Genomic DNA, 17373 nt, shown 5'->3' with positions numbered 1-17373 from the left:
CACCGCCAATAAGGCTGAGTGACGTCATTGCTCTGGCTCTTTCCCCAACGTGCTTTAGAGATGGGTCGGGTGGGAAAGTGAAGCTCAAATTAGGATCGCTCTGAATAGTCAGCATATCCCAACTGTTCTGTGCCTCGTAGCAGTTGTTCGTTTTAAAATGGGGGCTCAGGGGACCGCAGGAAAAGGAGACATGGAAACCTTGAACCCTCAGATGTTTATTGGGACCCACCATTAATCAATACCAATCCCAGACACTCCACTCGCTCCCAGGAGGGCATGTTGCTGGCCCTGGGAACTGTACTAGAGGTTCCAGGAGCAACATAGCTCCTAGAGTCGACTTACACGTTCTTGGAACTGGTAGAGCTAGCGCTGTGTGTTGTGATAATAGTTATACAAGGCAAGTGTACATCAGGAACAAAGCCGCCTCCTCCATTTCCTCCTCCATTTCTTCCTCCATTTCTTCCTCCATTTCTTCCTCCATTTCTTCCTCCATTTCTTCCTCCATTTCTTCCTCCATTTCTTCCTCCATTTCTTCCTCCATTTCTTCCTCCATTTCTTCCTCCATTTCTTCCTCCATTTCTTCCTCCATTTCTTCCTCCATTTCTTCCTCCATTTCTTCCTCCGTTTCTTCCATCTGTCGATCCTCGCATCAGGCATCTAAGCTTGTGCCACCTCCACTACGGTTTTTTCAAAGGCTCTACCGCAAGACAAGATCAAAACAGCCGCCATTCTTTTAGTCTTCAGGCGTCATAGCGATGTGTTTGGCTTAGTAGCACACCCTGTGATAAGGTTAAGTGGATTATTGGGAAGAAAAGGTAATATCCGTCCCGCTGAAGGGCGTAACTTAGTGACCTACTCCTCGATCAGTTAGAGAAGCATTGCCAAGGCAGCTGCTCTGTGCCGAACATTATAGAAGAGTCCTTCAAGCCAGATTTTGGAAAGAACATCTCATATATATTTAAAATGGACACGTACCGCCCCTGATTGAGTAAAAAACTCCAATAGATTCCAAGCTGTTATTCCAACTGACTGCGTCGACGATAGCATCAATTTGCTACGGATCAAGTCTTGCCCTCTGGCTCATTTCGATCAAGGCTATGAGCTGGCAAAGACTAAAGAATGAACTACTCATCGCCGCTCAAGCTGCCATAGGTGCTTTCGTCTTCCTGGGACCAATAATCTCCGTTCTACTATCAATTTTAAGAGCAAACCTAAAGACCAGTAGGTTGCCCCTTTGGCCAATTTAGCTTCCTCCCTAACAATATATCAGATCTGCCTTGGCTGATACTGTAGCTGGAAATAAGCAGTATGCTTATTTTGGTTATTTTAAACGAGGTAAGGGTAATGAAATAGAAGGAGAGCGATACTAACGTCTGCTAGTATCTATGTGTTTCTACTCTATAGCACTGGATAGCCTATATGATATCTGCCTTATTATACTTGGGTGCGGTCACCATTCTATTACTTTCCGTCTCTTTTCCGGTGCGTTTTAACTGTTCTCTATATGTTATATATACTTTATTAACTGAAAGATGCAGGAGTAGCGTAGCATTTTGTTTTCTTCATTTATCATTATCGCTTTTGCTGGCCTTAGCTTCATTTATGCCCAAATTATTAGGGCGTGGGTTATATACATGAGGCTATAGCGTATGGATACAAGTACATTTAAATCATTTTAGCACTATCCGTGCCCTGCTACTACTAGGCACTAACGGGCCTTATGGATGGCGTCTATTGGCTCTATAGGATTATTTGCTATTTCGTTAGGCTTGACGATACTTGCCTGCGTATAAACCAACCTGCAGACTCAAATTGTAACGGTAGATATCTTCACTAAACCATTGTTGTAAGTTACTCACATACTACATAGATCTAAATCGCTATAACAAGCCTAAGAAAGATGGCCATTTCATCTTGCCTTCTTCAGGCTCCTTAGAACAACATGGGTATATTACTTTCGCACGAACACGCTTAACAATAAGGATATATAAACGCATAAAAGAATAAGGCTGTGAAATATCCATGACTAGGAGCTATGCATCCTGGGTATATATCCTGAAGAGCTCACAAGCGGGATTGAGAGAACGTGATCTACTCCCGGGATCGATACTTCTTTCCATAAGTTTAGCTTATACCTCACACTAGGGGCTGTATTTAGAGACTAGAACTATCCAATTGATTGTCTAAGGTCCTCTATAATGCAAGTTTATAACGCTTAGTTTTGACCTTCAAGCTTGGACACCCGTAGGTCCGTTTAGCAATTTGCAAATTGTGTTACCGACTTATTAGACGTCTAGATTTTAGCATAAAATAGTGTCTAGTTTGCATGGTTAGCGATTATCAATTAATATAGAAAATATTTTACTCTATAGACGATAGAGGGACGGCGGAAGAAGCGGTTATTAAGAATAGGAAGATACTTAATGATTTAGAAAGAATAAATACACGATAAAAGGAACCATCACTATCAAGTTCTAGCTCTTTTAGTCAATCGCGCTAATCGTCTAAGCTTAGAAGAGACGCCTCCGCTATACGATAATCTGCGTTTCGTTAATCGTATATTATAGGAGTCATATAATAGGTTATTTCTAAGGGAAGTATCGGTTTAGTCTATCGTTTCTTGTAGAACGGCGTCACGGGTTATCGAAGAGATTTCGGGCGCACTACGAGCTTCCTTGGCCTCAAAAACCTTTCCTTTCTCTATACTTGGCTCGCTTTCTAGAAATTGTTAGTATAACATCGAAAATAGTTATCCGCTAAGCGTACCTTTATAGCTATTTCCGGTATTCTCGCTGCTTAGAGCCTTAAGACTAGAATAATTCTGCAGCCGGTAGAACGAACTCTCGGTCACTTTCAGTGCTTTATTATCCAAGAGAAAACAGTCCGGGGATGATTACTCGGATAATTGAAGGTCTTCTATATCCTCACGGACTGGCGATCTGATTGGCGTATAGACAATAGCTTTACCTTCGTCTACAGGGACGGTAAAGTCTCCACCGATCAACGTCTCCCAGAATTCCGGTATAGTCATGATCTCAGTATCGGCATCAGAACCAAACTAGTCTGTCCTATTACGGCACGAACCCTCGCCAACATAGATCACGATGGGATTAGAAGCCGAGCCCAATGGAGCAAGATCATCGCTAATGACAATAGGATTGGCCTGCGTGCCTAACTCGGGGGAAACGATGGAATCGCGTACGACCACTTCAGGCTATTCACATAACCCAGTAGGGATTGAAGCTTCACAATATCAAGTTAGTGAAATCAATTATGCTTGTAGAAGATCCCTTACACAAGGTCCCGTGTGCTTTTTCTGCACAAGAGGTCATAGTGAATTGAACTAGTAGAAGATGGAAACAACTACGTTTGGATGACGTAGGGAAAACTGAGCACTTGGTTGAGATAAAATGACCAAATTGGATTTTTTTCACGAAGACGGCGTGCGAGATAGATGGCTTTATACCTCTCGTCAGACCGATCACGCCTTGTTCAACTTCTAAGCTAAGATGGACTCGCTTAGAGGTGCCTCAAGCTGCTCCGGCACGATGGCATCCAGACGAGACCTGCCTGCCAATCGATTCTGAGACTGATGCACCGTGTACGGTACTACTGCACGAATGAGTCGCCCGCTCATCCACTTGATCCAATAGCCACACCGCAAAGTGCTGTTGCTATTTCTAGGGAACGACCTGTCTGCGCATCGTCTGCACCCAGTTGTCACCACCAGGTCGATTGAGCTCTGTTTGCCAGTCGTTCCATGGCACAGGGCCGAAGACGAAACGGCAGGGCGCACCAACAGGTAGACAAAGGCTTCCTCATCTTCTCGAGTCAGTATCCCTCCTACTGCAGGGGTACAGCCCTGTTTTCTTATCCGTCCATCTCAACCTCTCTGCCAATCGATCATGAAGGCAACGGGGTTTCGGCGACGATGCGCACGCGGCGAAAGTGGCTGTGAAAGCTCCGGAATGCGAACGACGGCAGGAATATCTGAGTAGGTCGAAAAAATAGGATGCTGGCACGCGTTCTAACGCGGTCGCCCGGGGATACCTTCAGGTCAGGTTCAGAGATCGTTCCCGAGTTTCGATATAGGCGCCGTGAAGTCTTGCGATCATCGTGAAATGACGGAGTGTTACTGTTATCTCCTCGTCAACTCTCGTTATCAATCACCAACTAGCTAACACGAATAGCGGCTGAGACAGTCTGGTGTTCATGTATCCGGTCTTCCTCGGTTCCGAAACGATACAGATACGCCCCAAGGCAGAGTTGAAGCCCCGCTATACACGGGCGATTGTGTTCCAAGTGCAGACTATCTCGACCAGATCCTGCAATATCTAGGCGATTACATCCATGGACGCGAGACCATGCCAGTTTCATAGCCCACAACCACGGGCTATGGTTCACTGGCGACAATTCCCCCCACGCCTCACTAACACCTTTGCGATGCATGCCCATACAACTCATTAGCCTGTCCTTGGCCGTTTCTCCATTAGCGAGGTCACAGTATGATCATAGTATAGTTTTCGCAGTCGCAGTCTAGAATTAGCCGCATGACGCAGCATCGACCAAGGTCAGGGGCGTGTGCGGTATTTTTGCTATTGGCCCATATCACCGGGCTGTGCTTTCGAATATTCATCGACTGGGTGTAGATGAACCGGAGAGACCGAGGATGACGACAACCTCGGCGCGAAGGCATTCGTGGTCAGGCAACCGAGAGCAATTCCGTGATCCCGGGGCGGTGCAGTGTAACCTCAGATGGGGCGGACAGAGCGGGGCATGCGGCCTCAAGGGTATGCCAGCACTTTGCAGACGTGAAGAAGGCTGGCGGAATCAGAGACGAGCAAGGCGCACACGCAGAGGGAAACCTAGATAGCTTCGCAGTATGATGCACAATCACTCGCTTAGGGGAGGAGTAAGAGTATTGATACGAAATCACATGGTGCGGCTGCGGGCTGGATCATCCCAGTGGTTCTGCTCCTGTGCGAATGCCATTCCAGCTCAAGGAGCCAGAACGAGCTGGGCGTCGGATCGAGCGGCATCTCCGGTAAAATGAAAGGGGGCAGTGCGTCGGGCTGAAAGCCACGGCGCAGTGGTTGGTGGGGGCCAGAGTGAAAGAAAGGGGCGGCGATGAGTGCAAGGTAGAGGAGTTGAAGGGAGGGGAAGAAGGAGAAAAAAGGTCGAAAGAGCGAGGTCGGTCTTTTATGTCGAGGCGACGGAGGGGAGAGGTGACAAGACGGTGTATTAGGGCGCTAGGCCGGGAACGGCAAAACTAACCACATCTAGTAAATCACAGGTCCCAATATTACAAACTAAATACATCCTTCCCAAAAGGGTGAAATTGACACTGCTTATGTAATCCAGATTTGGCGCGTCACGTTCTCGAGGTCACGCTTCACCATCAAAAGACGGTATCTCTCACTACTCGATTGTACTGTCACTACGCCGCGTCTCATCTCAAGTTTGACGTGTCAATGACGACAATTTCCCTCTCGCTAGCTCCGCCGGCAATTGTACGGCTTCATGATGTGCTCATATGCCTGGCCAAATTCAGCGACACAGTCGCCATTGAAGCAGAGCATGATCTGGTAAGCATCAGCTTCGGAATGGAATTCGAAATTATCTCGCTCATCATATGAATTCAGCTTCGATTGAGTGCGCTGAACTCCACAAAGACAGCATTTGCGTCGTTTGCGTGTGAGAGGGAGGTATTTTTCGAGGCGTACTCGTTTGAGGTACGGCGGAGTATAGCCGGTAATGGAGGGGACCGGTTCTATTGTCAGATCCTTATCAAGGTGAGTATTATTGGCACTTTGATACTGTTGAATCCATATCTGAGTCTCTGGTAGGCACTCTTGTCTATCTTCCGTGGAAGAGTCGACCGTAACAAGGACACGGCGGTTGAGCGGTGTGATATGGAGCTTCATGAAGATCCAGAGCAGACGGAGTGTCGACTGACAGTCAAGATGATCTGTGGACTAGGTTTGTCCCCTTAGTTCCATATTTGAGTTTCCTTTCTCGGTCTAATCGGCTTTTTAGGCGTGATTAAATCATACAAGCTCACGTACGAGCCTGCGTCAATTCAACACGCCGTCTTTGACAGGAACAGAGCTACTAATCAGTGGACTGCGGACCCTCGATTCCTAAAACAGGTCATTGAGCATTTCAGCTTGTCTGCGGAGCAGCTTGATATGTACTCTGACTCGGGCAAGGCAGTGTTTACCAGTTTTACGACAAAGATTATGGACGGAAAAGGTAAAATGAACCCCAATCTATCTTTCATCAACGACTGAAGTTCTCGTGAAGATACTGACTCAGAACAGAGGTTCTCAAATACCCCGTGCATACCTCTGTGGCCACTGACAAGCGCGACTTCGAAGAATTCCAAGTCGAAGACAACATGCATATCGCCATGAACCTCAAAGACTTCAAAGCCGCCGTTTCCCACGCCGAGACCGCGAATGCAACAATCACGGCCCGCTATACCCGTCCCTGCAAACCGCTACAACTAGCATACGAGTTCGAAGGTGTATCCGCCGAATTCACCATCATGACCCGAGGCGAGATCGACGGTGAGGCAGCACCGACCTCCTCACGTGCGGCGATCCGAGAGCTCTCACAGCGGCAAACGCCCGCGGTGCCAATCTCAGTACGCCGAAATGAGACGCCTCGCGAAGCCACCCAGAATGAACAAATGCCCCCGCCTCCGCCACGGGCGCGGTCGATCAAGCCTCTGAACGGGACATCAACGCAGGAGCATCTGTCGCGGTCGACTGCGAGTGAGAGACCGAGTGCGTCCGCACTTTCGATTGAGTATGACAGCTTGTTTGTACCTGCGGATGATGATCGCCAGTGGGACGAGATGAATGAGGAGGAAGAGGAGCCGCAAGATATCTTGGGGTGGGATGCGAGTGGGCGGCCGGACGCATTTGAGGCTACTCTTAGAGATGAGGAGCCTGATTTCTCGAGGACGGGAAGCAAGAATAACCACGACGCGAAGGACGAGATGGGGATCCCACCGACGCAGCGGATCTCACAGGTATGTTCTTGCTATGCGCTGACCTTGTTTTGGGGACCAAGACTGACATTGCTAGGTCCGCGGATTTGGCCTCTTCGACTGAGACTTTTCCTGAGCCGTATTGGATCATGTTCTCATGTCCATCTAGGCGTGAGGTGCGTTTCAGCTTGAAGACTGGCATGAGGCTCGCTGGTCGGTCACTCTGAAACAATCCAACTTGTCGCACACCCAGCGCCGAGGCCTATAACTCGCCCGCCGTCAGCCAGCACAGCGTCCAGTGGGATCAAACTGTACCGCCCAGCGACATTCCCGCGCTCATCAGTATCAGGCCCGCAATTTCCATGCTCACCCCATCCGAAGGCGGCTACCGCACCATCACGCATCAGCACTAGCGCATGCTCGCTTCCAATTGCCATTTTGACTGGCGATGGCAAATTGTCAGGTGGGAGTTGGCCACGGTCATTGCGACCCCAGGCAATAGGGGCAGAAGTGGGCTCAGCAGAGGAGTTTTGAGAGACAGCATGTATATAAACACCATGCCAGCTTGCTCCAATATCCAAGAATCCCTTTATCCTTTCATCTCCACCCAAACTCGTATCCCGTAGACATGTTGGGACATCCAAGACACCCCATCGATTGCCCTTGTCTCCGAGGATAACAAACTCGCCTCTTCGACGATCTCCACACACTACACTAAACTCACGTCCACACACCGCACTCCGTGCTACGAAAGGAATTCCCTCGAGCTTCGCCGGAGTCCAGACAATCTTTTGTTCCTTGAGCGACTCGCCTAATTGCCCCTTCCTCGAACCGCCCCAGCCGTAGACGTCACCATTTGACAGGACAGCGAGCGTATGACCCATTCCACTAGCCAGCGCAATTATGTTTATACCTTGCGGCGGAAAGTCCGGAACCGTCATTCCAGGCTGGACCATATTGCCACCGGGAGTAGAGATAGCCTGCAACTGCAATCCCAACTCGCCCTTTGGACTCGACCCCATAATAAACACCTTATCCTCGTTTCCACCTAAATCACCCAGTTTCCGCACGCTGGCCACTAATATACTCCCTTCCCACGTCGCAGATACACACTTGAAGGTATCGACGCGCGATCTCGTTGCAGCATCAGTCAGAATGACCCGTCTGAAGCTGAGCAGATTCTCTTCTGTTAAATCAGATATACGGGGACCACATCGAGCATCTGTGTTGCAGCCTGCTGCATACACACACCCGCGCTCTGTCAGTAGGAGAGTGTGGTTTCCACCGGCGGCGATGTGGACGATATTATCGTTTGTGGCTGGGGCTTCATCGAAGAGGCATTGTGTTGGTGTGGAAACATCTTCAGTGTGACCGAGGGCTAGCTGGCCAGAGCCATTTGAGCCGAAAGCGAAAACGTTCATTGATCGCGTCTTCTCCTCGGCTAATGCCGATTTTCGAGGTTTTGGGATGCTTTGTTGTAAATAGATGAAAGTCTATGAAAATAGTAGCGGGACATGATAAAATATCCGGCATTTTGTGTTACCGCCAGATATACCGCCTACCATTTTAACGGGAGGGCGTTTGAGCCGAGGCTTTGGCTTTTTTGGGGAGCTCTCGTTTGGGTAGACACTGCTGAAGTATGAAATGGTCAAACTAAGATTCTGATCTCGAAGAGCGATTCCCAAAATTTGACAAACTTAGAATTACTATATTCTACACAATGCCTGTCGTGTATGACTCTCTCTTATCGATCTTAACTATCATGTTACCTCTGGCGCCTAATCCCTGCAAGATAGCGCCAGCCTTGCGTACCTTAACGCCGTCCTCTGCAACGTCAAAAAGCTTCCATCCTTGGGATTCTCAGGATTAGCCACAGCCTTGTTCTCCCATGGCTGACTCCCTAAAATACCCAGTGATGGGGCAACAACTCTCCCATACTAACAGCCGACCTCGAAAATGGTCACGGGCAACCGCTTTCTGGTCGGTAGTAGGCCTGGGAACCCTGTGCCTGACCGGTTTCCGTGGGTTGCCCACCCAGCACCGCTGGTTCTTTCCAGACAAGCACACCCACAACCAGCATTGCTCTCAGACTCAAGTACATGATTCGCCCTATGGATCATTCCCGCAAGAGAACGACCCGTTCCATTTTCTACCCTGCACCAATGCTAGTCGCCCACCGCCGCTGGACGATCCAGCACCGCAAGATTCATGGGCCGCGCTGTTCGATCCAAATCCCAGCCATTGGAGCTGGGGTAGCAATGGTCGGGGCATCTACCTGTGTGGATATCTAGATCTCCCGCTAGACTACCATAACCGGTCGGATACTCGTATAGTCCGCATTGCAGTGACCAAATTCCAGGTCGCGGGCCTACCTCTCAAGAACGGCTCTGATACTTCCCCGGACAGCTCTAGTAGCCTCAACAGCTACAAGAGTAAGCGCACACTCATCATCGAGCCCGGCGGTCCGGGCGGAAGTGGAACATCTTACCTCTGGGAGACTGCGGAGGAAATGACCAACCGCTTCAGCGAGGGACAACTCGATGTACTAGGCTGGGATCCACGGGGAGTCAACATCTCCCTCCCCTCTGCGTCATGCTACCCCCAAGACGCGCACCGAGACCGCTGGTCCCTTCTCGCACTGCGGTATCGCGAAGAGGCTCCGCCAGCGCAACTGGAGATGATGGACGCCATGAACAACGCCACGTTCTTTGCCTGCCAGCAACGCCTGGGCGATTTCGGGCGCTTCGTCAGCACGGCATTTGTGGCTCGCGATCTTGATGAGATCCGGAAAGCGCTGGGCGAAGACGAAGTTACAGGGTACTTTGTCAGCTATGGGACCGGCATCGGCCAGACGTATGTTAATATGTTTCCCAACCGAGCGGGTCGTTTGATCCTCGATGGGACGGAGTACGTCCGTGATCACCGGCTCCTAGGCGGCTTCGGATGGACGTCTCTCGACAATACGACTGATGCATGGCGCGACGGGTTCCTGGGCGAGTGTATCAAGGCTGGACCAGACGCGTGCGCATTAGCAAAACCCAGACCCGGCCACAACGGTCCCGTCACGCTAGAACATCTAGAACAACGCATGACGCGACTCCTCGCCTCTCTCCAAGCCCGCCCTCAATCCGCATATACCCAACCAGGCGGTCCATCGCTAGTGACCTACTCGGCTCTCGTGGAAAACGTGCTCTACCCAGCCATGTACAGACCAGCAAACTGGCCCAGCACAGCCCAACTCCTCTACGACCTCGAATCAGGAAACGCAACCCTAGCAGCAACCCAGCTCGACCTCGCCTGGAGCGGCCACTCCCATTCCGAAACCCCCTCATCCACCGAACTCGACCTCCTCGTAATCTGCTCCGACTCCCACGACGCACCGATACCAGACGGCCTGACCTGGTGGAACTCCCTATGGACCAACATGACATCTCAAAGCTGGATAGCTGGCAACTCGCGCTTCTTCGCCGTCCTACCCTGCCGCCACTACGCCACCTACTGGGGCCGTCCCTCCGAGGTATACCGCGGGGATCTGAACAACACGCTCAAGACGCCGGTGTTACTGATTGCTTCGACGTACGATCCCGCGACGCCGCTGCGTAATGGGCGGAGGCTTTTGGAGGAGATGGGTTCGAATGCGCGGTTGATTGTGCATCATGCGTATGGGCATAGTTCTAGGCGGGATTGGTCGGATTGTACGGATGGCGTGGCGAGGGGTTATATTATGGAGGGTGTTTTGCCTGTGGAGAGGGAAGTGCATTGCTATGCTAATAGGAAGCCTTATGTGAGTGGTTTAGGCGGTGGTAGTGTCTAGAGTGGGATGTTCGCTGCGCAGTTGGGTCGTATACAGAGAAAAGGACGGGCTACACGCTGCGTAGACAGCCTCAAGCTCAGGCAGAGGATTTGCCAATATTTGCTTCTAAATGGAGATATATAGCTCATTTCTTCTTGGTTGAATCCCTGATAGGCTCTTCAGTCGGGTTGGGCTGCATCCAAAGGAACCTGTGTGTACCATACATCAAGAGACTCAACCGAGCGTTGCATTTTGTGAGCTCACTCTGCAGCTTCACTTCACTCAACCATAACTGGATTCATGCAAGACCTATGCCTTGATTTACTCGAGCATCTAAATACGATCGAGAAGATATTCGAAGCCATAAAAAGCCATGGTCATTCCAGGTGGGTATGTAAAACAGGTATCGACGTCTAAGTACAAACAATCCAAACACAGGCCCGCATCATGCAACTTACGCAGCTCATGCAATCTCCAAACAAGCAACGCAGCTAAGAGGTATATCCAAAAAAAAAAAGGGGCGATGAAAACCCCCCATAAACAATCGAGCCCGCAGCCAAAAAAAAATAGTCCAATGGACAAGCAAGCAATAAAAATAACAAGCCAAGGCACAGTGTATGTTCTAGGTTCTTAGCTTCTCAAAAGCCAATCAGAAAACCAGCAAAAGCAAAATGCAAATCTTTACTATAGCTCAGCAGCTTTGTCGGAGGAGATGTCCTCCTCAGAGCCAGACTCGGCAGCAGGGGGCAGGCGGAAGTTGTCCTGCTTGCTGGGAGCGGACTTCTCCTCCATGCCCTTGAACATGGGGCTGGTGCGGTGGAAGTATGTGTGCACGTGACCCTCGAGCAGAGTGTCGTCGGTGTCAAAGACCTCATCGCTCTTCTCCTTCTCGGCGAGGCGCTGGGCCATGAGAGCCTCCCATTCAGTACGGTACTCCTCGACCTTCTGCTGGTAGTCAAGCTCGGCATCGTAGTAGCGGTTCTTGCGCAGGACGAAGCGCTCGTACCAGGACAGGTGCTTGGGGTGCACGGCGGGACCGTGGTAGTCCTCCTCACGACCCTCACGGAGACACTGCCAGCGGCGCTCCTGCTCCTTCAGGTCGAGACCGGTAGTGTCGGGCAGGAAGGCCAGAGTCACGAAAACACCAGCCAACCCGAACCAGGGAACGACGTAGAACTTGGTCTGGGTGTCGATATAGTTGTAGAGAACGGAAGCCAGCAGAGCACCGGCCTTACCAGCGGCGGCGGAGATACCGTGGGCAGTCGCACGGATAGGAGTGGGGAAGACCTCGGCAGCAACCAGGAAACTGACACAGTTGGGACCGAACTGGTTGAAGAAGGAGCTGAGGAAGTACATAGTCTGGAACTCCTTGATGTGGGCTTCGGACTTGTAGTGCTTGTAGTGGAAAGCGGGGACAACGAAGAGGATAAAGCACATCAGGAAACCGACGGTCTGCATCCACTTACGACCATACAGCTTGTTGTCGATCAAGAAGGAGGCAAGGTAGTAACCGCACAGCGAGACACCGACGTTGACCAGGTTCCACAACCAGGTAGGCATAACGGAGGAAGTCTCCGGGGAAATAACCTTGATAAAGTCGCTCTGGAAGAGCTTGTTACCATAGAAGAACACATCGTTGGCAAACCAACCACCAGCAGTGGCGATCAGGCGAGGACCAAAGTACTTGAAGGTCAGACGGAGAGACTCAACATCGTAACCAGTGACGGAAGCCTTCTTCTTAGCGGCAACCAGCTGCTTAGAGGCAGCCTTCATGTGGTAGGCACGGTAGTAGACCAGCCACAACGTGCCCACGGCGGGGATAGCAAAAGAGACACGGTAAGTCCACTGGACCGCAACGGCAGAGTAAGGGTTGTTGCCGCTACCGTGGTGGAAGCAGAGCAGGAGGATGATCAGAATAACCTGGTTGAAGAACTGACCCCAGCCCTGCATCAGGAAGGCGCTGGTGACCTTGCGGCCACGGTGCAGACGGTCCTCCTTGGTCGAAATCTTGCCCGAACCAATGGCGTTCTCCATACCGGAGGTAGCAGTCATGGGGTATTCGCCGCCTGCATGACCCAGTTAGACGCGCGGTTATTTTGACATTAGGGGGGTGGGTTATGCGAGGGCAAAACGTACCAACACCAACCGAGTAGAAGAACAGGGACCAAGCGTAGCAAATGACCCAACCGTTCTGGGTAACGCCCCAGGCGGCGGTAAGCATGAGCAGACCAATGAACATGATGGTGGCATCCTGAATCAGACCCCAGCGACGGCCAATCCTGTGGCGGGCGTTAGCATGCGCCATCTCTAGCTGGAAACAATCCAATTGGACCCCCCTGAGGAGATCATGGCGTAGATTTTGCGTTTACTTACCAGTCACCAATGAAACCAACCAGGATCTGACCCACGATGATACCGATAATCTCCAGGTAATCGACGGCATTCAGCCACTGCGGGTTACAGATCTCGTGCGTATTCCAGCACTCCGGGAAAGCCTTCTGGAACAGAGGCTTGATGTTGCCAATGGAGAACAGGACGTAACCCTCCAGACCGAGACCAGCACCGGGGAGAACCATGTTCCGGAAGTAGTACGAAACGGGGGACAACGGGTCCTCCTTGATCATGGACCAAATGGTGGACAGCTCGCTGCGGGCTTCCTTCGCATCGTAGGAGCTGACGAACTTGATCTTCTCGCCCAGAGGCATATCGGCCCAGTAAACACCCTCCGCATTGTAACTGTCATCGGGACGGATCAGGCGATCAAAGGCACCCTTCTCATGGGCTTCCATATCCTCCAGCGGGTTGTGAGTCCCCGTCATATCTGGCCCATGGGGGGCACGAGGTCCAAAGTCGGTCATTGTGACGGCGTTGACGAAACTTTCGAGAGAATTGACTTCTCGTGGCTACTCGTGGTGCTGCTTGGCAGTCGACCGGCGAGGGTTGGCAAGCCTGGCACGAGGGGAATCTACCGAATGGCGAGGGGTAGATGGCAGTGGTGATGACCACAAGAGAGGGACGTGGCTGAAAGCCAAGGACGGTGATCTCGAGAGGTTTATATGCAAAGGTGATGAGGGAAGGAGAGAGGCGAAAGAAGAATGAGACGACGGGCGAGCAGCGAGAGTTGGCGTGCTCGCAAGCTCGTTGCTGATAAGTCCAGTGGCGGGCTCCACTGGCGGAGGTCGTACTTTCCGTCCAAGAGAAGAAGGAAAAAAAAATTTCTGCCAGGGCTCCAGGCCCACCGCCGATGGCCGATGGGGCGGGGAATCGTCCATTTTGGCCAGGACCGGGACCAGTTTGGGCGAGTCTGGAGACTGGCGGAGTCGAAACGGACACGAGGGGAGATGCTGATTTGACTTGGGACCACTGGGGAAGAGACTGCGGCGACGAAAACAGCAGAAGTGGGGAATCGAAAAGAAAAAGAAAAGAAGAAAAAGAGACGGTCCAAGTGCGGTTGCAGGAAAAGCCGGGAGCCAATCAAGGGAGCACGTGGTGGCAGAATGTCAATCTGGTGGGTTCAGAGGGACTAAGATCTGCTAAGCGGGGACCCACAATGGCCCGCCGCTCGGGTGGGGTTCGAAGACCTTTTTTTTGAATGCTGACCGCCTGCCATGAGAGGCAGATCAACAGCCCCCCGGTCAGTCCGGGATCACCTCCCACCAGGGCAACATCTTCCTGTGTGAATCTGGATGGTCATGGTCATCCGCGTGGCTTTAATTCGCCCCGGGAAAGAATGCAACGCTTACGGCGGATGAGCAGGGCGCAATTCCACCACGCCGTTATTCGGGGGTGGTTGACCTTGATTATACTGAGTGGCATTTTTCCATGGGCGCATTGTACGAGCCCCCGCCGAGGATTCAGGGATCCAGTGATGATTCAACAGCTGGTTGATCTATGGAACGAACTAACTAGTCGATTTAACGCGCATAAAATGGGCAGTTGCACACGTGCCCTCTTGCCAAGAGGAGCGACGCGGGATCCTTCAAGCGGGATGGCTGATGATAGGGTGTAATCCGGACTCTCCGGATATTGGCGTCTCCAACTAACGGGTCTGTTAACTTTTCTCGTGGCTTCTGACTTCTGACATCTGGTTTGTGTACCTTACTGCCTGTGGGCACTGGGCACTGGGCACTGGGCACTAAGCATCCGGCCACTGTGACATCAATTTGGGGAGATCAAACCCAGACGGGACTAGTCGCCCCTCTCAAATTGAACCGAGTGGAAACGCTACGAAGGACAGAGCCTTCGACGGTGGTTAAACTCCACGCTAATGTCACTAATTCCCGGGGCACTGATCACTGCTGGCCCCCCCCGCGGGCCAGTTAAATCCCCGGATCTGCCCATGTGCGCGCTTCTTTGGATCTCTGCCGCTCCCGTCGCTTTTCCCCATTAACCAACCACAGCCCGCCGAGCCCAACGACACTCCAACCCGCTCTGAACCGCTATGCCTTCCTTTTTCAGGGCCATCATCCGAGAAGATCTGGGTACAACACCAACACTCTCCCCCTTCGTATAGAGTCCGAAGGAATTGGCCTGCGGCATGGGTAATGCTTGGCAAAATCGACACCGGGCCAGTCAAATGCCACTGTTGGGAACATGCCCTGCCGTCTCATGAAAACCGTACACGGATCCTATGCGGAGTACTCCCTGCCTTGAACCGCTCGATGCGCCGAGATCCTGAGGCAGTCTTGGCTGAGCCTTGCTGGTGCTTAACTCTGCCCTCGAGGTGATGTGCCGACTACCAAGCACATTTCATGGCTGTTCAAAGCATCTCCAAGCCTTTCCAAGAGAAAACGCCTTACGATCCCGTGGACCCTTATGAGGCGCAGGATTGCGGTGCAAGGAGTTCGGCACGTGGGCAGACTATCGGTTCTTGCTCGTCGACCGGGATAGCCGGGAAGCTGGTCCTCCAAGAACAGCGTCAACAGACTGATCTAGGCTCCTCCGGACAAGATCGTGTCGCCTCCTGCCTTCTCCAATCATGGTGAGATGAATTGATCATCAATGATTCAAGAATCATTCGAGACCAGACGCAAGGGTCTCGTGCAGTGCCCGGATACGGCCTTGCTCCCTTCTAGAAGTCGGTTCGGTCTCTCGACGCCACTGGAGCTTACAGCAAAGCCCGCTAGCGCACGGCAGATGGTCTGCCTGCAGAATTGACTTTTAGACCCCGTCGCCAATGACGAATTTGTGGGCGATTATTATTAGATTTTGGATTATGCCCACACTTTCTAGGGGTTTACGGTGTGGATATCCGGACGATCTCGACACGGCAGTCCACTTTGGCATCTCCACCTCGCAGTTTGCGCATGCGATCAACCACCCAATAAGGACCATGGCGTGACAAGTTGCTCTGGCAGGATGGCTTCGTCAACGAGTAGCTCCCTCGTATCTAGCTCAACGGGAACGCCCACGCTCCCCCCCCCTGCATGCACCGCGGTTTCATCTTTTTTTGTTGTCAAAAGCTCCAGAATCCTTCTAGACTGTTGCCCGGTTGGGATGTTTCACTTTCAGCTCATTCAGCCTAAGTGGGAGCCTTGCTGGAACACGGCCGTACAGGCGTCCATAGGATTCAGATTTCAATCCGAAAGTTGATTTGATTCTGATCCTGATCCTGTCGAGTGCTAACAGGAATCTGATATCAATGCACCAACACCTGCGGGTGAACCACGAGGCCACAGCTCAACTACTGAGTGGTCACCCCGAGTCGCACTATTCTTGGTCTTTGTCTGGTGAGCATTCAATCCCTTTCAGCCCCATTCTATCACCAGATCCTCGTGTGCATTCGTCTCGCTCCAAACACCCTTTCTGGCAAACTGGGCCAGGTCTCGCTATGTCCTCGCATCGTGGATGATCTATCGCCTCGACTTGGATCCTCGAGGACGCCTAGCGTTGCCCGATGGTCGAGTAGCTTGGAGATGGCGCTATTTTTGTCTTTCCTGGGGGTATTTCGCAACGCGAGGAGGATGCTCAGTGAGCCGCGGATGCCGGGGTGTTATACTAACTATAGAAAGCAGACCGTAGAATGCGCGATATAATGGGGTCGGACGTAGTCGATACGAATTGACTATTTGCCCTGCAGTCGATAATCTCTCGATAGTTTTTGTCATTGGTACGAGGTTGCCCGGCGTGGTGAATGGATTTGAAGGCGTTGCTGAACTCTTCACATTCCAGGTCTCTCCTCCTGCCCGCACGATGGAATCTCTCGCACCCTCAGTTCAACTTGTAGGCTTATCCAGACATGGCATTACTTGGATTTGAAAATGGAACTACTGTCATCTGCGTGAATTGTAACCTCCTATTCTACCGTGATGGCGATGCCTAGCATTCGTGCTGGCACGGACCTATCAACCCCAACCCCCTTCTCTGCCGTAGGACGGGCTCGACACAACAAGATCACCAGCAAGATTTCCACGGTCACTACAACATGAACAGAGGTTTTCCAAAGGGCCTATTCCTTCTAGTGAACAACAGCGATGGGTATACCAAATGTTCGCGTTGCTGCCAATATGTCTACATCCAACCTGCCCCCTCCCTCCCTTCTTAGGGCTCGCACCGCAAGATATCTACCACTACAATCTGAACCCAG

General features: G+C 51.5%; 5 protein-coding genes across 5 annotated transcripts; 2 read left to right on the top strand and 3 right to left on the bottom strand.

The window, feature by feature from the left end:
• Positions 1-231: 231 nt before the first annotated feature.
• N7458_009590 (uncharacterized protein) lies at positions 232-634 on the bottom strand (the record flags this gene model as incomplete). Its single annotated transcript, XM_056912972.1, has 3 exons — positions 232-295; positions 343-369; positions 408-634. 3 exons carry the CDS (start codon positions 632-634, stop codon positions 232-234), a joined length of 318 nt encoding a protein of 105 aa, XP_056761821.1.
• Positions 635-5471: 4837 nt separating this feature from the next.
• On the top strand, positions 5472-7118 carry N7458_009589 (uncharacterized protein; the record flags this gene model as incomplete). The annotated part of the gene is made up of 6 exons (XM_056912971.1): positions 5472-5585; positions 5643-5792; positions 5847-5979; positions 6037-6252; positions 6321-7036; positions 7092-7118. 6 exons carry the CDS (start codon positions 5472-5474, stop codon positions 7116-7118), a joined length of 1356 nt encoding a protein of 451 aa, XP_056761820.1.
• Positions 7119-7212: 94 nt separating this feature from the next.
• On the bottom strand, positions 7213-8415 carry N7458_009588 (uncharacterized protein; the record flags this gene model as incomplete). The annotated part of the gene is made up of 1 exon (XM_056912970.1): positions 7213-8415. One exon carries the CDS (start codon positions 8413-8415, stop codon positions 7213-7215), a length of 1203 nt encoding a protein of 400 aa, XP_056761819.1.
• Positions 8416-8882: 467 nt separating this feature from the next.
• Positions 8883-10808, top strand: N7458_009587 (uncharacterized protein; the record flags this gene model as incomplete). The annotated part of the gene is made up of 1 exon (XM_056912969.1): positions 8883-10808. The coding sequence occupies one exon, from the start codon at positions 8883-8885 to the stop codon at positions 10806-10808; it is 1926 nt and encodes a 641-aa protein (XP_056761818.1).
• Positions 10809-11471: 663 nt separating this feature from the next.
• Positions 11472-13645, bottom strand: N7458_009586 (putative MFS phosphate transporter; the record flags this gene model as incomplete). The annotated part of the gene is made up of 3 exons (XM_056912968.1): positions 11472-12853; positions 12924-13066; positions 13161-13645. The coding sequence occupies 3 exons, from the start codon at positions 13643-13645 to the stop codon at positions 11472-11474; spliced, it is 2010 nt and encodes a 669-aa protein (XP_056761817.1).
• Positions 13646-17373: the final 3728 nt, after the last annotated feature.

The sequence above is a fragment of the Penicillium daleae genome (genome assembly GCF_028827525.1).
Source record: "Penicillium daleae strain IBT 16125 chromosome Unknown utg000008l_segment0_segment0, whole genome shotgun sequence".
In the NCBI taxonomy this organism is placed as follows: Eukaryota; Fungi; Ascomycota; class Eurotiomycetes; order Eurotiales; family Aspergillaceae; genus Penicillium; species Penicillium daleae.
The sequence above is the reverse complement of the archived record's forward strand: the minus strand, read 5'-3'. Positions and strand labels throughout refer to the sequence as shown.